At 38.4% G+C, this 21,156-nt stretch overlaps 1 protein-coding gene across 1 annotated transcript in view; it reads right to left on the bottom strand.

Annotated features, from left to right (window-relative positions):
- ssp3 (SCAPER domain-containing protein short spindle 3) overlaps window positions 1–21,156 on the bottom strand; it is a 408,421-nt gene that overhangs the window by 203,224 nt on the left and 184,041 nt on the right. Inside the window, exon 10 of the mRNA XM_090377943.1 lies at window positions 4,566–4,695. Coding sequence (XP_090234069.1) covers window positions 4,566–4,695 — 130 coding nt within the window. The remainder of the gene's footprint in view (window positions 1–4,565; window positions 4,696–21,156) is intronic.

The following is a 21,156-nucleotide window of genomic DNA, read 5'->3' as shown; positions in this document are numbered from 1 at the left end:
AAATGCTAAGCCTACATTCTCTGAAATTGTATAATTTTTCTGAATTTTTATTATAAAAAATTTCCAGTACTATGTTTTTATAAGCGACATTGCGTAATAATAAAAATTATTAAGTATTATTTATACTTTTTAAGGCGTGATTATTCAGTCCAAACTAGATTTCAAATGGGCTAAAAGTAGAAAACTTGCTTCTTGTCTCTTGCCAAACCTATTGGCTGCAATTTTTGTCCATCTCTGTTCCCACCTCTGTCAAAACCAGATCGTTCTGTTGTCACATCAGCCAAAGATAAAGCTGACCTGCTAGCATCCTATTTTTCTTCCAACTCATGTATTGATGATCTTGGTAAATCACCTCAAACCATTCCCAGTACACTCCATTCAAAGGTCTTCCGTCAAAAGGATATCAGAACGATTTTGGATGAATCTGATGATAACAAAGCTCCAGGTCCTGATGGTATTTCTCTACTTGTTCTTAAAACCTGTGCCCCTGAACCTACTCCTGTTTTGTGTCGTCTTTTTTCACTTTTTTAATTCCAAAGGTGTTTTTCCTTCTTGGAAATGCGCTCAATATCTAGCCAGTTCCTAAAAAGGGTGACAAATCCCTTCCATCCAATTATTGTTCTTATCCGATTACTTCTAAAGTAATGGAGAAATCAATTAACCATCAACTTTTAAACCATCTAGAAATCTTTCATCTGATCAACGATCGCCAGTATAGATTCTTTCAGTGTCATTCCACTGGTGATATTCTGGCTTACACTGCCCTACCATTAATATCCAGACACCCCTCCATGGATGGGGAAACAGGTCCTGTGCATGCAACATGTCACAGAACCTGCTATAAATATGCACACTGGGCCTTCGAACAGACAACTGAAAAAGTGGGCATGCAAGATGACATGTTCAACAGAATTACCTCAATAGCTCAACAGAATTGACCACCTCATCAAATGCTAGATGCCAATTAACATGGTGTAAGGAGTGCAAACCCTGGACAAGAAATAGCAGTGGAAAATGGTCCTATTGACAGATGAGTCAAGGTTTGCACTCTACCAGTCTGATACCAATTCTTGAGTGTGGCAAATGCCAGGGGAACAGTCCCTTCCTGATTGTATCCTCTCTACAATGAAGTTTGGTGGAGGCAGTGTCATGGTATGGGCTCCTTTCATGGTTTGGCTTGGGTCCATTAGTCATTATCGACGAAACCATGAATGCTGTGGACAATTATGCACTTCCAGCATTATGGCAATACTTCGGGGAAGGCTCATACCTGTATCAGCATGCTATACGGCTCTGGTTGTAACAGAGTGGTTTCAGGAATAGGTGTGGAAAAATTGGATTGGCCATCCCCAGAGTCTTGATCCAAACCCTATCGAGCATCTTTGGGATGTATTAGATCATCGGGTACGTGCATGTCGAGATCGCCCAAAGAACAAGGCCGAACTGGTGGCTGCATTAAAGGCCGAGTGGAGGAACACATCACCTGACATTAATAAAAAGCTGTTTGAGAGTACACCGCGAAGGCTGAAGGCCATCATAAAAGCAAACGATTTCAGCACAAAATATTAAATGATACAATAAAAGCTATTTTTTTGTCTAAAGGCTTGTCTGGATATTAATGGTAGGGCAGTGTATATTACCCACCTATGGACAAATTTAATGGAAAAAGTTTGGTGAAACTCAAGCCATTTCTCTTGACTTTTCAAAAGCTTTTGATCATGTTTGGCATAAAGGCCTTCTAAAAAAGCTTCCATCCTTTGGTTTGCCACTGTTCTTTGTAATTGGGTATCCAGTTTTCTCTCTGACCGCTCATTGCAGGTGATGGTAGTTGCCTCTCTATCTTCTAACTTCTCCATTAATGCTGGTGTTCCGTTCATTTCTTTCTCCCACTCTTTTCCTCTTGTATATATTAATGACCTTCTTCCATTGACCGGAAATCCTATCCATATTTGCTGACTATAGCACATTGCATTTCACATTCCAGTTTGAAAAACCTTGCCCTGCTGAAACAGCTTCAACTTGTTGAGTATCCACTGCCAAATCCTTAAATGCTAACCTCCAGTGGAGCAAATATAACTTAATTTCAATTGTTCTAAAACTCAGTCCTGTTTCATATATCTTGCAAAAAAGGATTCTTCTGTTCCTATGCTTATCTCCGATGACACTCCGATTTCTAGGCAAGATCTTGGGGATTACCCTGACTTATAATCTCTCTTGGCATAAAGCACATTACAAATATTGTGTTCTCTGCATCTAAAAAACTGGGTTTTCTCTTCCGTTCTCAGCGTTACTTTTCTTCCAAACAGTTGTTGACTCTATAGAAATAGCAAATCTGGCCTACCATGGAATGTTGTTCCCACATTTCGGGCAGTGCCCACAAAACCTCTCTCAGGTTTCTAGATTCCATTCAAAAGAGGGCAGTTAGGTTAATTAATGTCTCATCTGTAACAGAGTCTCTCCACTCTTTGTCTCATAGAATAAATTTCTGCTTCTGCTGCATGCCTTTTCTATAGATAAGGCATGCAGCAGAAACAGAAATTTGCATGGGCACTGTTCTTCCGAATTGGCTTCTATAATTCTCACTCTCTCTTTCAAAGAAGTCCGAACATGTGCTGCAACAAGTCAACATCCTTTTACTGTCCAAGTTCAAACTCATAGAACCAACTTTTCTTCTTACTCATTTATTCATTCAACTTCTGTTTTCTGGAACAACCTTCCTTTATATGTATTTCCTGAAACTTACAATCTACAAAAGTTCAATTCTAATGTCAACAAGTATCTTCTTTTATCTTTTCAATCTTGAACCACCACCACAGCCAGGGGCTTGACATTGTTATGGGGTAATATAAAAACATGTACAGTATAACAAAAAGATAACATAACATGAAATTAACTTAAAAACATGGCATTAAACCATGCTATAGATATATCCAGATATATAGTTATGAGTATATGTTTGTTGTTTGTTATTTGGTTTTTAGGAGCATTAGCAATTAAGGCCATATTGCTCCGGGATATGCGGTGGTCATTCCCTGACCTTTCCGCATCCTCCGTATTTGGTGGTAACGGGCTCGAACCCCGCTCTAATCAAGAAGCGTGTGCTACGCACTGCTGCTCCTTCCCACCTGGCTACAGAGGTGCCCTATGAGTATATACATACACTGGTGTGCAAAACTTAAGGACCAACACTATTTCTAAAGGTTACAACCATGAAATCTTTACTTAAGGTACTCTTTATTGATGACAGTAGATTCAGTCTCAGCAGCGATTCTGGACATCAGCTAAGCTGGCGAGAGGTTGGCACATGGTATCACCCCTCAAACATCACTGAAAGGGATCGATATGGCGATTGAGGTGTTCTCGTCTGGGGAGGAATTATCTTGGATGGATGTACACAACTCCAGATACTGGAAGGCGGCAATGTAACCAGTGCACACTGATGTACTGAGGTAATCCTTCCCCATGTGAGTCTGTTCCGAGGTGCCACTGGCCCCGAGTTCGCGTTTATAGATGATAACGCCACACCCCATCGCACTGCAGCTGTTGATATGCTTTTGGAAAGTGAGGACATTGTTCGTATGGATTGGCCTGCCCATTCCACCAATCTAAATCTCAACGAACACATATCGGATGCTCTGGGGAGACGCCTAGCAGCACGTCCACACCCACCAGAAAATGTTTAGCCAGCTGAAGATGGTGCTGACAGAGGAATGGACAATGTTACCACAAGAACTTATCAACAACATTGTTCTAAGTATGGACAGGCGGTTTTCCTGAAATTATTTTTCAGGAAAAGCCTGCATCGACATTAGGGGTGGCCATATCTCCTACTGAGGACCACCTCTTCCCTCTGTTCCATCTTTGGCAGTGATGCATCTGTATCATGGCAGCCAGTACAATGTTGCCATTTTTGAATAAAGTTCCTCTGTACCGTTTTGTTTCCGTTGTTGTGTCAGTGTTGTTTCCTTCATCATTTCTGTACCTCACGAGGTTTCTTTGGTGTGCTTTTTCCATATCCAGGCCACTCCTATGAGAAGCTACAGGTGAAAACCTGACTGGTCCTTAAGTTTTGCACACCAGTGTATGTAAATCTAAGCAGATGCCATTACTGAATTTTTAGTGCGAACCCCCTGGAACACTTTCGCAAACCCCTGGGGGTTCGTGAACCTCTGGTTGGGAACCACTGGTCTAACTAATTAAACAGTTGTACTGTAACCCTTTGTACATAATAAAAGTCACTTTATAACCTCAGGGGGTTCATATCTGGTGAGTATGGGCTTGGCACATCCAAGGTCCTGAGCCAGATATCATCATTCTTCTCTTTCTTGGTGAATCCCTTCTACTTCTCTCTCTCTCTCTCTCTCTCTCTCTCTCAGGGTAACTCAGAAATTTTTTTTGGCTGGTCCAGCATAAGCCTCAGGCTTCCTTGCCCCATATGGCTAATAATAATAATATAGCAATTACAGAACAGTATTTTTAAAACAGAGTAAATATTCAGCAGATTACGATGCTCAATCCTTCACATATCATTCACATATTATATTTTAGTAAAAAAAATTACATACATAAACCTTTTTCTAAAAGGCGATGACAGTTTCTCATGCATCTGTAACGCTCTTCCTGGAGTGCGTAATTCCACGTCTAAATTGTCCATCTGCTCATTCCAAGACAGTGAAAAGTGAACTTGTTCTTGTGCTGAAAAATTTTAATCAGTATTAATATATAATTTAATAGTTGGAACAACTAATAAACTACATACATATAATCCAAACTTGTAATAAATGTTCTTTAGTGTACATGCAGGACAAACTTTAACCCAATACTGCTCAAAAACAGCATGATTTTTGACCTCTTACTTCAAAATGAAATACATAACTAGTAAATTTGTGACCTGCTTGCTCTCAAGCAAGGTGACCAAAGTGCAAAATGTCATCGAATGCAGCTCTTTAAGAGAAGAAAACTTTCTGTTCTCATGTTTTAAATGATGTTGCTGAAATTTAATGCTCCCTATGAGAAATCAATATCCCACTGATATTGTTATTGTGAGTATAGTATACGGTTCTGCAAAGGATTTTCAAGAGTTTTGATTGCACAGCCATTAAATTTATGGAAAACTGATCTTATTACATTGTAAGAGCCAGAAAGTGTGTTACTTTTTAATGGCTATTTATTTTTCACTTAAATAGGTTTATGAAAACATCATAACAGCTAGTGGTGAGTCTAGGTATTTTCCCCACTGATGGCACACCTGAATTTTGCTACCCCTTTCTTGTTCCTTGAGGAGTATTTTTATCTGTTTTAATTTTAATTGTTTTTCTACTCTTAAAATTTTGCCAGCCAAAGCTAGCACGTGGCCTCGTGGGAGACAAACTGGCTTTTCTAATTTGCATTTGGTGGGGGGGGGGAGAGGTGCTTCTAGTAAAAAGCATCTATTCACAGCTATATTATACCTTCAAAATTGGTAAATAAAAAACACCTTACTCAACCACTTGTTACAAACTTTTATAAACAACTGTTACCACCATGCATGCAATATTTTCAGAATTCTTACAGCATTAGTAACAAGAAAAATAAATCAATGAAAAATATTCACAATGTCTATACTATACTTTTGAAATCAAAGCCTGCTGAATAACTACTAACATTATAAAAGATATGTCCTTTTTAAATGGTTAAACACTCTTTGGAAACACTGTTACCCTTACTATTATATCAAGGGTAATATAATGGTGGTAGCTTATTAATATTATGTCAAGGGTGGTAGATTACCGATATCAATATATTAACAAGGCCTGGTATTCAACAGTTTACCATAAGTCAGTATTTGTAAGGAACTAGCTGAGTTCCTTACAAGGAACTCAGCTAGAGTTCCTTGTAAGCTGTGCACCTGCACCATGGTTATGGAAGTGACACTAAATTTTTTGAGTGTGCACTACATTCTACAATGCAGACGAATGTGGCCAAACCCAGCTCTGGGCCTGCCAGAATCTCCTTCTCATGAATTTTTTGCATATTTCTATTATTGGAATACAAATTATGCTTTAGATCTGTTGGGAACCACATATGAAGGAAAACTTGGAAGAACCACAACACAAACAATTCAAAGAAATTATTTTTCAGGAAAATAATTCTCCTGATAATCCTCCCAACCCTCACCAATAAGACGCTGCACTGTCTTATTGGTGAGGGTTGGTGTCTTACTCTTAATAAAGGATGTATAGGAGGCATACAAAGGTTATTTTCTGAATGTTAACTCTGTAGTTCATAAAATCGGTTAAAACAGTCAAAAATGGTTTCATAAAACTAAATTTTATATTTATAAACTCTATTTAACCCAATAGCTATAATCTACTGGTATTCAATTGTTTATTTTTCAATTCATGTGTAAAAATCACATGTAATTAGTACTATTAGCATTAGCAGAGCATAAGATGCAAGAAAGCAAGCTTATACAGCATCAGTCAAAAGAAAAAAAAAAAAACACTTCCCATTTCATCCATCCATTTGCTCTAAAAGTTTGTCCACAGTTCTTCCTTGAATTTATTTAAGCTATCAACTACCACAACCACAAATAGAAGTTTGTTCCAGCAATCAACTATCCGCTGGCTAAAGGCAAATTTCCGCACATCTATTCTACAACTGTCTTTTCTCAATTTGAGTTTATGCCCCCTCAGGTTTGTAATCTGAGCAAGAGTAAGAATCTCATCAGCATTGAGCCTGCTCAAACCATTCAAGGCCTTATACAAAACCTAAGCCTTTCTTGGTTAGAGCACCAATTTGTTCCCCTCAGCAACCTTGTTGCCCTTCTCTGTACTCATTCCTAAAATGAGGCCTACAGACCTGTAAGCAGTACTCAAGGTGTTCTGGCCTGACCATTCCTTTACCCACCACTATGTGGACTTGCTGGCCCCTTTCCAGGGTGGGATTGACTCATTGTCCATCACTGCAATCTGTAATCTGTTACTACTCTCATTACTTAGTTTTCTAGGGAATGCCTTTTCTCCCATTCCCAACTTACTATCCTCTAACCCCCCCCACCCAAACACCAAAACTTTTCCCATTTTCACCAATTGCTTTCACTTACTACTTGGGGTCCTCCAGCAACTGTGTGACCCCAGTAGAGAATCATCGATAGTAGAACGAGGCGTGCCACCAGGTGGCTAGGGACTGGAGTCAGGAAGCACTAGACCTGGTGTCTGGCACCCCCTGGCTGCTATACATCTGTTGGGTCTGGCTAATGGCAGAGCAAGTAACTCTTGTTGTGTTGTTGGCCGGAAGCAACAGCTCAGGCTATGCCCAGTACAGAGGACTCAGCAGCAAATGGGGGAATCTCTGGAACCCACAACAAAGATGCTAGACACATCTGACCATTCCCTTATACAGAGGGATAATCACCTCCTTATTCCTGCTAACAAAATTCCTGTATATCGTTCACAAGACCCCATGACCTGCTCTACCAGCTGCTGCAGTAATCCTTGAATATGGTGATTTGTTCTCAGTTAACAGTTGTTCTCTGTGAGATTCTTACTTTTTTGCGCAGTATTTGCATTGTGTAAGATTAATATGCCCCATAATTGTGTGAATAGTCCAGATGACTTCTGTTATGTATGTGGAGAAGTCACGTTAGCTTCAAGAAAGTTTCCCTTAACTCGAGCCATAAAAAAGGCATACTCCTTGTACTTTGGGAATAAAGTAGGGGATCAGGACAAGAACTAGGCTCCATGCATATGCTGCACTACCTGTTCATCAAAATTCAATGCATGGGTGAATCGAAAGGGATGTTTTATGCCTTTCGCAGCCCTCATGATATGGAGGGAGTCAACAAATCACGTCACAGACTATTAATTCTGTATGGTGCCTCCTCTTAGAAAAGAGATGACAATGAAGAAAAAGTGGGCGGTGACATACCCAGATATACCATATGCAATTTATCACATGCCTCACTGTGAAGTACTACCTATTCCTCCTGAAACACCAGACCATTTTTCTATATACTCTGATGAACATCAACTTGATATACACAAGAAGTACAGCAGCCTTCTACGTCAAGGGATCCACCATTCTGTCCAAACCTTTATCCTTCTGAACCACATAAGACAGTGGTGTCCAACCTATGGCCCACGGGTCAGTCTGGCCAGCGTAAAATTTTTATAAGACCTGCGTGGAAAATGAACTAAAACAGCATTGATCTCCACTGTGTGTACAGGCATGCAAGCATCCAGCTCGACTGTATCAAACATGTACATGTGATTCAGTGCAGTCATATGTACGCTAAATACATTTATGTATTTTGATATTGCTTATTCATTGCATTGAATTATTTATTAATTTGTATTAAATTTAAAAACAAAACAAAAATCATTCTTAAAAATGTTCCAAAAGGGGAAAATTGATTTGGAGTGTCGTGTTTTTGATCCAAGGTGGACTGAAGACTATTTTTTCATTGATTACCACGAAAAAGCAGTGTGTTTGGTGTGTCAGAAGACTGTGTGAGTTTTTAAAGAATATGACACTGATTCCAATCATAAATCTTATGATCAACATAAAGAAGTGCTGCGAAAAGAAAAGTGTTCAAAGTTACAAAATGAATTAAGAAAACAACAAAACACACTGAAAACGTATTAGTCAAGAAATTTATCTGCTGTACGTGTGCCAGTTATCAAGTTGCACATTTGTTCGCTTTTGAAAGTAAACCGTTCAATGATGGTTAATTTGTTAAGTGTTGTTTGTTAAAAGTTGTGGAAGAAATTTGTCCGGAGAAACGAACAATGATAGAAGACATTAGTATGTCTTGACAAACAATTATGTGAAGAGAAGAAGATATTTGAAAGAATTTCTTCAAACAACTTTTGGAAAACATAAAACTAAAACAAATGAAATATTTTAGTGTGGCACTGGATGACAGTACTGATGTAAATGACAGGCCAATTCCTTATCTTCATACCTGGAATTAATGATAATTTTGTACCAGTTGAAGATTTAGCTGATCTACAAGAGTATGAATGGAACAACTACAGGTGAAAATCTTTGCCAATCTATCGAAAAGTTAGGATTAAATATTAAAAACATGGTAGGAGTTACAACTGGAGGTGCAAAAAATATGATTGGTAAAAACATTGGGCTTATGGGTAGAATAACCAAGAAAATGATAGATATCAGAGCTGAAACTCTGATCGTAATTCACTGCATTGTGGATCAAGGAGCTCTTTATGGGAAAGTATTGGATCTCCAACACGTTATGAATGTGGTTATTTCAACTGTAAATTTTACAAGATCACATGGCCTTAATATGGCTGTTGAAACATCACCAAATGTTTCAACACAGAAAAAGGGAAACCAAAAAACAACTATCAAATATGGAGTGGCTGTTTGATCTTGCAATTCATACATACACTTCTAGTCATTTAAATGCTCTTAATTTAAAACTACAAGGGAAAGGAAAATTGGTCTGATTTGTTACGTGATATCAAATCATTTCAGAATAAGTTGTTATTATTTAAATCCCAGTTGAGAAAGATAATTTAGTTCACTTTGAATGCTGTACCAAGCTGAAGGAGAAACACATTTCCAAAGAATCGCTGCCTTTCGTTATTACAATTACTTTTTGATAAGTTTGAAAGTCGATTTTCTGATATAAAATCCCATGAAAAAACATAAGCTTTTGTTTGAGAACCCATTTACTTCTATGGCTGAAAACTATAATCCCAAATTGCAACTTGAAATTATTGATCTTCAAGCCAAAATATGATTCAAAAATAAGTATATAGACTGCAGAAATAAACTATTTGAATTCTACAAGGCTTTTCCATCTGAAGATTTTCGGCTAATAAAAGAAAATGCCATGAAAATGACTACTTCGTTTGGATCAACGTATGTTTGCAAGCAAATTTTTTTCACTCATAAAATCAAATAAATATTTAAAAAGAAACAGAATAGCAGATGAGCATATTTTTTTTTTTTTTTTTTTAATGAAAACCCAAAACACAACAGGTATTAGAACCTATAGTACCATGCTTCGGTTGGAGGTTGAGAAGACAAGAGAAGATATTTGTTGACAATAGACTTGAACTTCTGAAGACGGTAATTTTCAGGAAATATGTACAAAGGTTGTGCCAGAAAACGGCAGTTGAATGAATAAATGAGGAAGATGAAAAGTTGGTTCTGTGAGGTTGTAGTTGGACAGTAAACGGATGTTGGCTGCACATGCTGGGACTGTTATGAAAGAGAGAGAGAGAGAGAGAGAGCGGGAATTATAGAAGCCAATTCTGAAGAACAGTGCCCATGGAAGTATCTGTAGAAAAGGCATGCAGCAGAAACAGAACATCTATGAGACAGAGGGTGGAGAGACTCTGTTAGAGATGAGTCATTAATTAACCTAACTGTCCTCTTCTGAATGGAATCTAGAAGCCTAAGAGAGGTTTTTGGGGGGCACCACCACAGATGTGGGAACAATATTCCATGGTAGGGCAGATTTGTGATTTGTACAAAGTGAACAGCTGTTTGAAAGAAAAGTAACACCTGGAGCAAAAGAGAAAACCAAGTTTTTTAGATGCAGAGGAAGCAATATTTGTAATGTTCTTGTACCAAGAGAGATTAGAACTCAGGGTAAGCACCAAAAGAGATATATCACCTTGCCTAGAAATCAGAGTGTCACCAAAGATAAGAATAAGAGCAGAAGAATCTTTTTTTGCAAGATATAAGACAGAACTGAGTTTTAGAAGGATTGAAATCAACTAAGTTGTCTTTGCCCCACCGGAGAATTACCTGGAGATTGGCATTTAAGGAATTGGTAGCAGATATTCAAAAAGTTGAAGCTGAGCAGGGCAAGGTTTCTCAAAATGGAAAGTGAAATGCAATGTGCTATAATTGGCAAAACTATGGATAGTATTTCAGATTAACGAAAGAAGGTCATTAATATACAAGAGGAAAAAAATAGAGGTAAAGAACTGAACCTTGGGGGACACCAGCATTAGTAGTGAAGTTAGAAAACAGAGAGCCATCTACCATCACCCTCTGTGAGCGGTCATCTACCATCACCCTCTGTATATTCTTACCATGTGTATGCCATATCCAAAAATTTCATTACCTCATACAGCATGTCCCACCAACATTTCTTACTATTGAATACACCATGAATTGTCAAACTAATAGAGTAAGCATATCTGCGAAAAGATCTAAACCTCCTAAACACTTCCTAATTCATTTCACAAATATACGTGGTCCCAATTCTAATCTCAACGATGTCCATTTCCACTTGCAATCTGCCAAACCCCATGTACTTTTTCTGACAGAATCTCAGTTATCGGTTGATTCAACTACTGCTCATCTCAGATGCCCAAATTATTCACTGTATGATTCTTTTCACCTCAACAGTGGTACTTGTGCATATGTCCGTTCTGATATTCACTGTCAGAGACTTGGCAATTTGGAATCTACTCTCTTTGATCTTCTCTGGCTTAAAATTTCTCTACCTCATTGTGTAAAATTCATCTGTTGTCTCTACTGTTCTCCCAACTCCACTAATCACTTGGAGCTTTTTGACTTCCTCTCTTTGCAATTTGACTTTCTCCAGTCCAACTTTCCTAACAGTGAGGTAATTTTCCTTGGTGATTTTAATGTTCACAACTCCAGCTGGCTTCCGTTTTTAGTCACACCGACCCAGCTGGTCGAGATGCTGAGGCTTTTGCAATTACTAATGACCTTGCACAGATTGTTCATTTACCTACAAGAATACCGGATAATCCTAACCATACAGCCAACACGCTTGATCTTTTTCTCACAAACAACCATTCTAAGTACACGGTCGAAGTGAGAGGTCCTGTATGCACTTCAGATCACAACTTGGTGATTGTTTCTTCTCCAATGGAACCTTTATCTCATGGCTATTCCCAACCTTGTGTTGTTTGGCATTACAAGAATGCAAAATAGGATGACCTGCGAGATTTCTTTTCTTCTTTTCCTTGGTTGGATTACTGATTCAAAACTTCTGATGTCAACATTTGCTCAGATTGTGTCAGTGAAATTATTCTTGCAGGAATGCAATCCTTTATCCCACACACCACTTTAATATCTCGTCCTTTATCTAAACCTTGGTTTTCCAATAAATGTGCTAAGGCTGTTCAAGGGAAGTATGTTGCATATCGTAATTGGCTTGTTTCTAATTCTTCAGTTTCATTTTCTGGTACACCAAAGATCGCAACAATTGTAAAGCAGTTATTAATCAGTCCAAACTAGAGTTTGAACAGGCTAAGAGTAGAAAACTTGCTTCTTGCCCTAATGGTAGCCGAGCATTCTGGTTCCTTGCCAAAGCTATTGGCCGCAACTTTTGTCCATCTCTGCTCCCACTTCTGTCCAAATCAGTTGGTTCTGTTGTCACTTCAGCCAAGGATAAAGCTGACCTGATAGCATCCCATTTTTCTTCCAATTCATATATTAATGATCTTGGTAAAACACCTCCAACCATTCCCAACACGCTCCATTCAATGCCTCCTGTGGTCTTCTGTCAAAAGGATGTCAGAAGGATTTTGAAGAATCTTATTGTTAAGAAAGCTCCAGGTTCCGATGCTATTTCTCCACTTGTTCTCAAAACCTGGGCTCCTGAACTTACTCCTATTCTTTGCTTCCTTTTTTCACTTTCTTATTCCAAAGGTCTTTTTCCTTCTCCTTGGAAATTTGCTCATATCCAGCCAGTTCCTAAAAAGGGTGACAAATCCCTCCCATCCAATTATTGTCCCATTGCAATTACTTCTACTCTTTCTAAAGTATTGGAGAAATCAATTAACCGCCAACTCTTAAACTACCTAGAAACCTTACGTCTGATCAACGATCACTAGTATGGATTCCATCAGTGTCGATCCACTGGTGATGTTCTGGCTTATGTTGCCCATTTATGGACTAATCCAATGGAAAGGTTCGGTGAAACACAAGTAGTTGCTCCTGACATCTCAAAGGGTTTCGATCGTGTTTGGCATAAAGGTCTTCTAAACAAGCTTCCATCTTATGGCTTGCCAACTGTTTTTTGTAATTGGTTATCCAGTTTTCTCTCTGATCGCTCACTGAGGGTGATGGTAGATGGCTCTCTGTCTTCTAAATTCTCCACTAATGCCGGTGTCCCCCAAGGTTCAGTTCTTTCCCCCCTCTCTTTTCCTCTTGTATATTAATGACCTTCTTCAATTGACTGGAAATCATATCCATAGTTTTGCTTATGATAGCACATTGCATTCCACTTTCCATTTTGAGAAACCTTGTTCTGCTCAATCAGCTTCAACTTCTCGAAAATCTGCTACCAATTCCTTAAATGCTGATCTTCAGGTAATTCTCCAGTGGGGCAAAGACAACTTAGTTGATTTCAACCCTTCTAAAACTCAGTCTTGTCTTATATCTCGCAAAAAGGATTCTTCTGCTCCTATGCTTATCTTTAGTGACACTCCGATTTCTAGGCAAAATGATATATCTCTTTTAGGGATTACCCTGAATTCTAATCTCTCTTGGCACAAGCACTTTACAAATATTGCTTCCTCTGCATCTAAAGAACTTGGTTTTCTCTTTTGCTCTCGGCGTTACTTTTCTTCCAAAGAGCTGCCCACTCTGTATAAATCGCAAATCTGCCCTGCCATGGAATATTGTTCCCACATCTGGGGTGGTGCCCCCAAAACCTCTCTCAGGCTTCTTGATTCCATTCAGAAGAGGGCAGTTAGGTTAATTAATGATTCATCTCTCCACTCGCTGTCTCATAGACGTACTGTTTCTGTTGCATGCCTCTTCTACAGATATTTCCATGGGCACTGTTCTTCTGAATTGGCTTCTACAATTCCCGCTCTCTCTTTCAAAACAGTCTGAACATGTGCCGCCACCAGCCAACATCCATTTACTGTCCAACTTCAAACTCACAGAACCAACTTTTCATCTTCCTCGTTTATTCATTCAACTGCCGTTTTCTGGAACAACCTTCCTTCATACTTATTTCCTGAAAATTACTGTCTACAGAAGTTCAAGTCCAATGTGAACAAATATCTTCTTTCGCCTTCTCAACCTCGAACCCAAGCATGGTACTAAGTACTATAGGTTCTAATACCTCTCGTGTTTGGGGTTTATATAAAAAAAAAAAAAAAAACAGAAAAGAAAAGGAAAAATGGTAACATGAAAATAGAAACTTCCTTTAAGAGTAACAAGATATAGAAAATGTGACACAATTTTTTCTCGAATCACTCTGTGTGTGGCCCGGGAAACAAATCTAACTTTGAATACGGCCCCTGTACGGGAAAAGGTTGGACACCACCGACATAAGATCACATAAAGTGAGTTTAATGACCTCATTGGGGATCTTGAACTGCTGAAGAATAAGGCAGAGCTTTTGGCCTCGAGGCTACAACAGTGGAATCTTCTAGATCATTCTGTGAAAGTGACAACATTTTATACTCAAAATAAAGACTTTGATAAATCCTATCAAACCAAAGGTGAACTTGCTGTGTGTAAGGATGTTGATGGTCTAATGACAACAATGAACACGAGGCATGGTCCTGAAGAATGGCGACTATTTATAGAAGTTTCTAAGGTTAGCCTTAAGGCTGTGTTATTACACAATGGAAATATGCTGCCTTCAATATCTCTTGTGTATGCTGTCCACAAAAAAAAAAAAAAAAAAAAAAAAACATATGCAAACAGGAAGAACATCCTCTTAGGTGTACACTATCAGAAGTACGAGTGGCAGATATGTAGTGGTCATTTAAATTCAATCGCCATTTTATTAAGACTGCAAAAGGGTTAAACTAAGTATTTTTGCTTTCTCTGCAAGTGGGACCATCATGCCAAAGATATGCACTACGAGAAGAGGAGTTACCCTCAACGAAAATCATTAACACTGGAATGAAGAACATAGCATTTGAACCTCTGGTAGATCCAAATAAAGTTTTGCTTCCTCCACTCCACATGAAACTGGGACTCATGAAAAATTTCGTGAAAGCTTTGGAAGTGAATGGTCCTACATTCACATACAGTCATTCCTCATATAACACGTGTTTACATTACACGAATTTGATCATACACGATTTATAAATAGGGGAACGATATCTTATATAACACGAACGGAATTCGCTTATGCACGATTCGCCTTTGTGTTTACAAGAAATGGCAGTCGAACGAAGAATCACCCCAACCGAATGCAACATGATAGGAATGAAGAGAAGATTCTGAAAATGTATTTATGTTTCTTATATCAGTGAAGGGGAAACACATTTCACCATAATAACGTTAAAACCCACACAATTCCAGCTATCGGTATTATCACAAATGCAATTAGATTGAGTTTACTACCAGTTTATAACCAATTCCATTAGCAGAGAGGCAACTGGAAATTGTTTTTATTGTTTTATGGTAGTAACCCCCAGAAATGTGCTTTAGTAAAATGTGAGCTAGTGAGGTGTTAATAGTGTATCTCTGCCTTTACGGTGTTGTTTATTCAGTTGCTACACGCGCGCAGCTTTGTTTATGTGTATCAAGCGTGCCTCCTCATTTTGTAATTTTGCTTTATTCCCTAAAAATGAGTAAAATACTTAAAAGGTGTGAAAAGGAAGCGTCCTGGTGAAGACACTACAGATTCAGAGAGAAAAAGAAAAGCAATATCAATAAACAAAGGCGGATTGGGTCAAAAATTCTTACCCGGGAAAATAGTGACCTCATACTAGCGTTTATGGCCAAAATCACACTGGCCTCTGGCCCACCGGGGTTTCCCCGGTAAAGCTTATAGCCAGTCCGCCTCTGTCGATAGAGAAAAAATATGAAATTGTGAAACGCTTTGAGCAAAATGAAAGACCATGTGATATTGCACGTGCTACAGACCTAAATGAGGCAACCCCGAGAATTACAAAGAATGCAGAGAAAATAAAAACAACTTTCATAGCAGGAACAACTCAAAGTGTAATTAAAATCCATTAGATCAAGACACAAAGAATTGGAAGAGATGGAACGGCTGTCATCTGTTTGGATAGAAAATCAAACAAAAAACAAGTTTGCTTACGATAGAAGCAAAAGCATTAGCAATATTTTATTACGTAATAGTCGTAATGAAATACGTATTTTATTACGATTATTTATTGTGTTTGGTAATGTTTTCGTTACAAATGTGTGTTCAATCTTGGGTGGTCGGCACCTAACCCTATTTTTCCCATAGGGCCTGTTCGTATTGCACGATTTTGCATTGCACGAGGGTTTCTAGGAACACAACTATCGTGCCATACAAGGACTGACTGTACTTGAAAGAGAAATTCCAAAGACGTAGTACAGAAAAGATTAAGGCAGGTGTTTTTGTGGGTCCACAAATAAGGCAACTTTTCAAAGATGAACAGTTTGCAGGTGCTCTTAGTGAAATCAGCATGGATAGTCTTTCAAAATGTTTCAATTGGTTTTCTAGGAAATGTTAAAGCTGGCAACTACAGGCAGCTTGTTGAAGATCTAATTACTTCTTACAAAAAACTGGGGTGCAACATGTCACTGAAGCTGCATTTTTTGCACTCACACCTGGATTTCTTTCTGACAAACTGTGGTGCCATCAGTAATGAACATGGTAAGTGCTTCCATCAAGACATCGCAGCGATGGAACAAAGATACAAAAGTAAATGGAGTGCTGCCATGTTAGCTGATTATTGTTGGATGGTGAAAAGAGATGCTCCCGAAGTTGAATACAAGCGAAAGGGTCTTGTGTTCGATACAGGTATGTTCGTAGCTACATCTTACTGCCATATAAATAACAAATACCTTGTGTAAATATAAAAAACTACTTTTTCAAAAACAAGAGCCAATCTGCCATTTTAAGCACTATTTCTATGTTTAGCACCCCAAAATTTATAAAGTAAACTTACTTTCATGACCGTAAAGGATTTGAGCCACCTTCCCATCATCAATCAAAGGAGTACTACATTTCTTTACTAATTTTAAGCCAGCATTATTATTATGCTTCCACCTGCTAATATATTAAAAACTAAAGAATCCCTTGCTAAAACGAAGTCCGTAACAAGATATGACCCAAAATTTGTTGTTTAGTGTTATATTATGATAATTCATTGCCAAAGAGAAAATTAATTATATTATTATATTTCCAATAGCAATGAATTAAACAAATAATGTTTCTTAAATGTAAATATTCTGTTTACATCTTTGATGGATTTGAGGTATTGCTCAAAACATCAAAGGCAGATATTGTTGGGATATCAGAGACGTGGTGTCACACAGATATAAGGGATGCAGAAATGCAATTTGGGGAGTACAATGTCTACAGAAAGGATAGACAGGATAGGAAGGGGGGAGGGGTTATGCTATTAGTTAAGAAACACATAAAATCCAAGGAAGTGAAGCCAGTCGACATCGCTGGACAGTGCAGTGTTGAGTCAGTTTGGTGTGACATAAGCATTGGGAGATCAAAATTGAGAGTAGGAGTGTGCTATAGGCCTAATGACTCTGATGAGTATAATAAGGAACTGTACAGGGAAATAGAGTGGGCCAGTAAATCAGAGAGTCTTATAATGGGAGATTTTAATTTCCCAGATATTGACTGGAATTTGGGGGCTGGTTACTCACACACTAGCAGGGCTTTTGTGGATTTATTGGATGATTGTTTTCTACATCAGCATGTTCGGGAGGCAACTAGAGTGAGTAATACTCTTGATTTGATTATCAGCAGTGATTCTTCATGCATTAAGAATCTGCAGATAAATGAACCACTAGGTGGCAGTGATCACAGTGTGCTGAAGTGGGATTTACTGAAAGAGGTAACTACCATTAGGGGTAAAGGGAAGGGTTATTGCTTCCGTAAAGGCGACTACGATGGACTGAGACAGTATTTAAATTCTATACAGTGGGACCAACTGATGATGTTACCAACAGCAAATTCAAAATGGGAAGCATTCAAAGAACTTATCTTGGAAGCTACTAGGCTTTAGATACCAACTAAGAAATATTGTTCAAGGTTTAGGCCAAAATGGATGTCAGATGAACTAATGAGGCATATGGCAGAGAAGAAAAATGCATGGGATACTTACAAATTAACACATGACACAGAAGCCTATGATAGATACAAGTTGATATGCAACCAAGTTACAAAGGAGGTTAGGCAGGCGAAGGCAGATTACGAGAAATCCTTGGCAAGGGATGCAAAGAAAAACAGCAAAGAGTTCTTTACTTATGTAAACTCTAGAAGGAAGGGGATGAATCAGATTGGTCCACTTGATATTGATGGGTCAACTGTTGATGATCCTGCTCAGGTAGCTAACAAACTAAATGAATATTTTGCATCGACATTCACACATGAGGAGTTATTCAGCAAGGGGAATACCAGAGGTGTATTCAACTCTAGCAGTAAGCTACAGAATCTTGAAATAACTGGGAGTAAAGTGGAGGAGAAACTGTTGAAGATAAACACAAGAAAGGCACCCGGGGTGGATGGGATCTATCCAGTTATATTAAAGGAGGCAGCAAAGGAAGTAAGCAAACCCTTAGCCATAATTATGAGAGCTTCCTTGGACTCAGGGGAGGTACCCATAGACTGGAAATGTGCAAATGTGACCCCAATTCACAAAGGAGGATCAAAGGCTGATACAAGTAATTATAGACCTGTGAGCTTAACTTCTGTTCCAGGAAAATTAATGGAGGCACTGGTTAAAGAAGCACTGCAGGATCATTTAGACAACACTTCAGTTATAGCTCAGACACAGCATGGTTTTGTTAAGGGGAAGTCTTGCCTGACCAACTTGATTGGATACTATGATGCAGTCACAAAAGAACTGGATGCAGGGAATAACTTTGATATTATATACTTGGATCTTAGAAAGGCTTTTGATACTGTTGCACATGGAAGACTGCTACACAAATTGGAGCAGTGTGACATTGGAGGCAAATTGCTGCTATGGATAAAGGGGTGGTTGAGGGGGAGAAGACAGAGAGTGGTAATCAATGGACACTGCTCATCGTGGACTAATGTTATTAGTGGAGTCCCTCAGGGCTCAGTGTTGGGTCCATTATTGTTTTCTGTATTTATAAATGATATTGATGATGGTATATCAAGCTTAATGTCCAAGTTTGCAGATGATACAAAGGTTGGCAGGGTTGTCAAGGACACTACTGACACTATGCTGCTGCAACAGGATCTGGAAAGGTTGAGCAGATGGGCTGAGAGGTGGCAAATGAAGTTTAACATTGACAAATGTAAAGTACTACACATGGAAAAAAGCAACCCCAGAGCAACGTATCAACTCTGTGGTACTACACTGACAGTGGTAGAGAATGAAAGGGACTTGGGGGTGATTGTGCAGGCAGATATGAAGTTCTCTGAGCAGTGCAGACGGGCTGCAAGAGTAGCTCATGGAGTATTGTCAATGATATACAGGAATTTTTCCAGCAGGGATAAGGAGGTGATTATTCCATTGTATAAGGCAATGGTCAGGCCACACCTAGAGTACTGTATACAGGTCTGGAGGCCTCATTTCAAGAAGGATGTAGAGCTGCTGGAACGAGTACAGAGAAGGGCAACAAGATTAGTGAATGGAACAAAGGGGTGCTCTTACGAAGAAAGGCTTAAGTTTTGCAAATTACAGTGTCTGGAGACTAGGCACCAGCGAGGTGATCTGATAGAGGTGTATAAAGCCTTGAATGGTTTAAGCATGCTCAATGCTGATGGGATTCTTCCTCTAGCTCAGAAAAATCACCTGAGAGGGCATAAATTCAAATTGAGGAAAGACAGATGTAAGATAGACGTGCGGAAATTTGCCTTTAGCCAGCGGGTGGTTGGTTGGTGGAACAGACTGCCATCACTTGTGGTGGAGGTTGATAGCCTAAATAAGTTTAAGGCTCAGCTGGACAGGTATTTTGAACGAACAGAGGGGTGAAGTGGAAGTGGGTTTTTTTTTTTTTTTTGGCTGATGCTGCATAAGCTTGCTTTCTTGCATCAAACGCCTCTACTAATGCTAATGCTAAAATGCTAATGATTCATAGAGCAGTTTAGGACACACCATATCTTGCACTAGACACAAGAGATGATCAGATGTCACAAATACACTGTTTATTCATAAATTAAATAATAATATTTATATTACAGAATTCCAAAAAAACTGTCCCTATAAATACAGTGGTAGCACATTGGTTAACTATGAAAGGGAGCATACTATCAGCATTAGTCTTTCCTCCAACTCTTTACAGACAGATTTAACCATGTGTTTAAAGGATTTTAGCCACTTTTCCAGTATCAATCAAAACAGTACTACATTTATTTACTAATCTGATGCCAGCATTATTCTTATGCTTCCACCTGGTAATATATTAAAAACTAAAGAATCACTTGCTCAAAACATTTCAACACACACTAACATTCCCCTACTTAGTGCTCATATTCCTCTAGATATTTTAAACACATTTCCCACTGACCATATCACATTCCACAAGAAACTGATGAGGACATACCTAACATGCAATTTTCTATATTTAAAGTTCACCTCAGCATTTACTCCCCTTGTTTCTTTTTTTAAGTGCATTCACATATACAAGGTAATCCACAAGTTGAATAACTGAATAACTACTTTGAATAACTGTTGATGTAAATATCTATAAGTTATTTGAAAAATAGTTTATAATCTTTCCTTTTTTTATTGTTTCGAATAATCTGAACATAGGAAAAGTACCATAAGCTTTACAATGAAGGAGAAGATTGCAACTGAAAATTTGTGTGCAAAATATGAATATGCCGCAGAAGTTGCATATCAGTTTGAGAACCTTTTTTGGACATAAACCATCAAAATAAAGACCACAAAGCAAATTGTGAAGAAGTTTGACAAAGTGGGAACAATGCACAATTGACAAAAACCTGGCAGATCTTATATCTCAGAGACATCTGCCAATTTAGAACTTGTAAGAGAAGACACTGAAAGAAGTCTGAAAAAATTTCAAAGAAAGCAAAGTTTGGCACTTAAAATATTTAAAACAAGCTTGAAAAGAATTATAAAGGAACTTAAATATAAGGTTCATCATCCCATGTTACTACAAAGTTTGAATGAGATCGTCTCAGACAGAAGATTGGAATTTGGACACGAATGCTATAAACCCAGATATTGCCGGCAATGTTTAGTGGACTGATGAAGCCACATTTAAACTAAATGGAACTGTTAATTGCATAAC

This window comes from Mastigoproctus giganteus, chromosome 7 (assembly GCF_048544385.1).
Source record: "Mastigoproctus giganteus isolate SK-2022 chromosome 7, ASM4854438v1, whole genome shotgun sequence".
In the NCBI taxonomy this organism is placed as follows: domain Eukaryota; kingdom Metazoa; phylum Arthropoda; class Arachnida; order Uropygi; family Thelyphonidae; genus Mastigoproctus; species Mastigoproctus giganteus.
The sequence above is the reverse complement of the archived record's forward strand: the minus strand, read 5'-3'. Positions and strand labels throughout refer to the sequence as shown.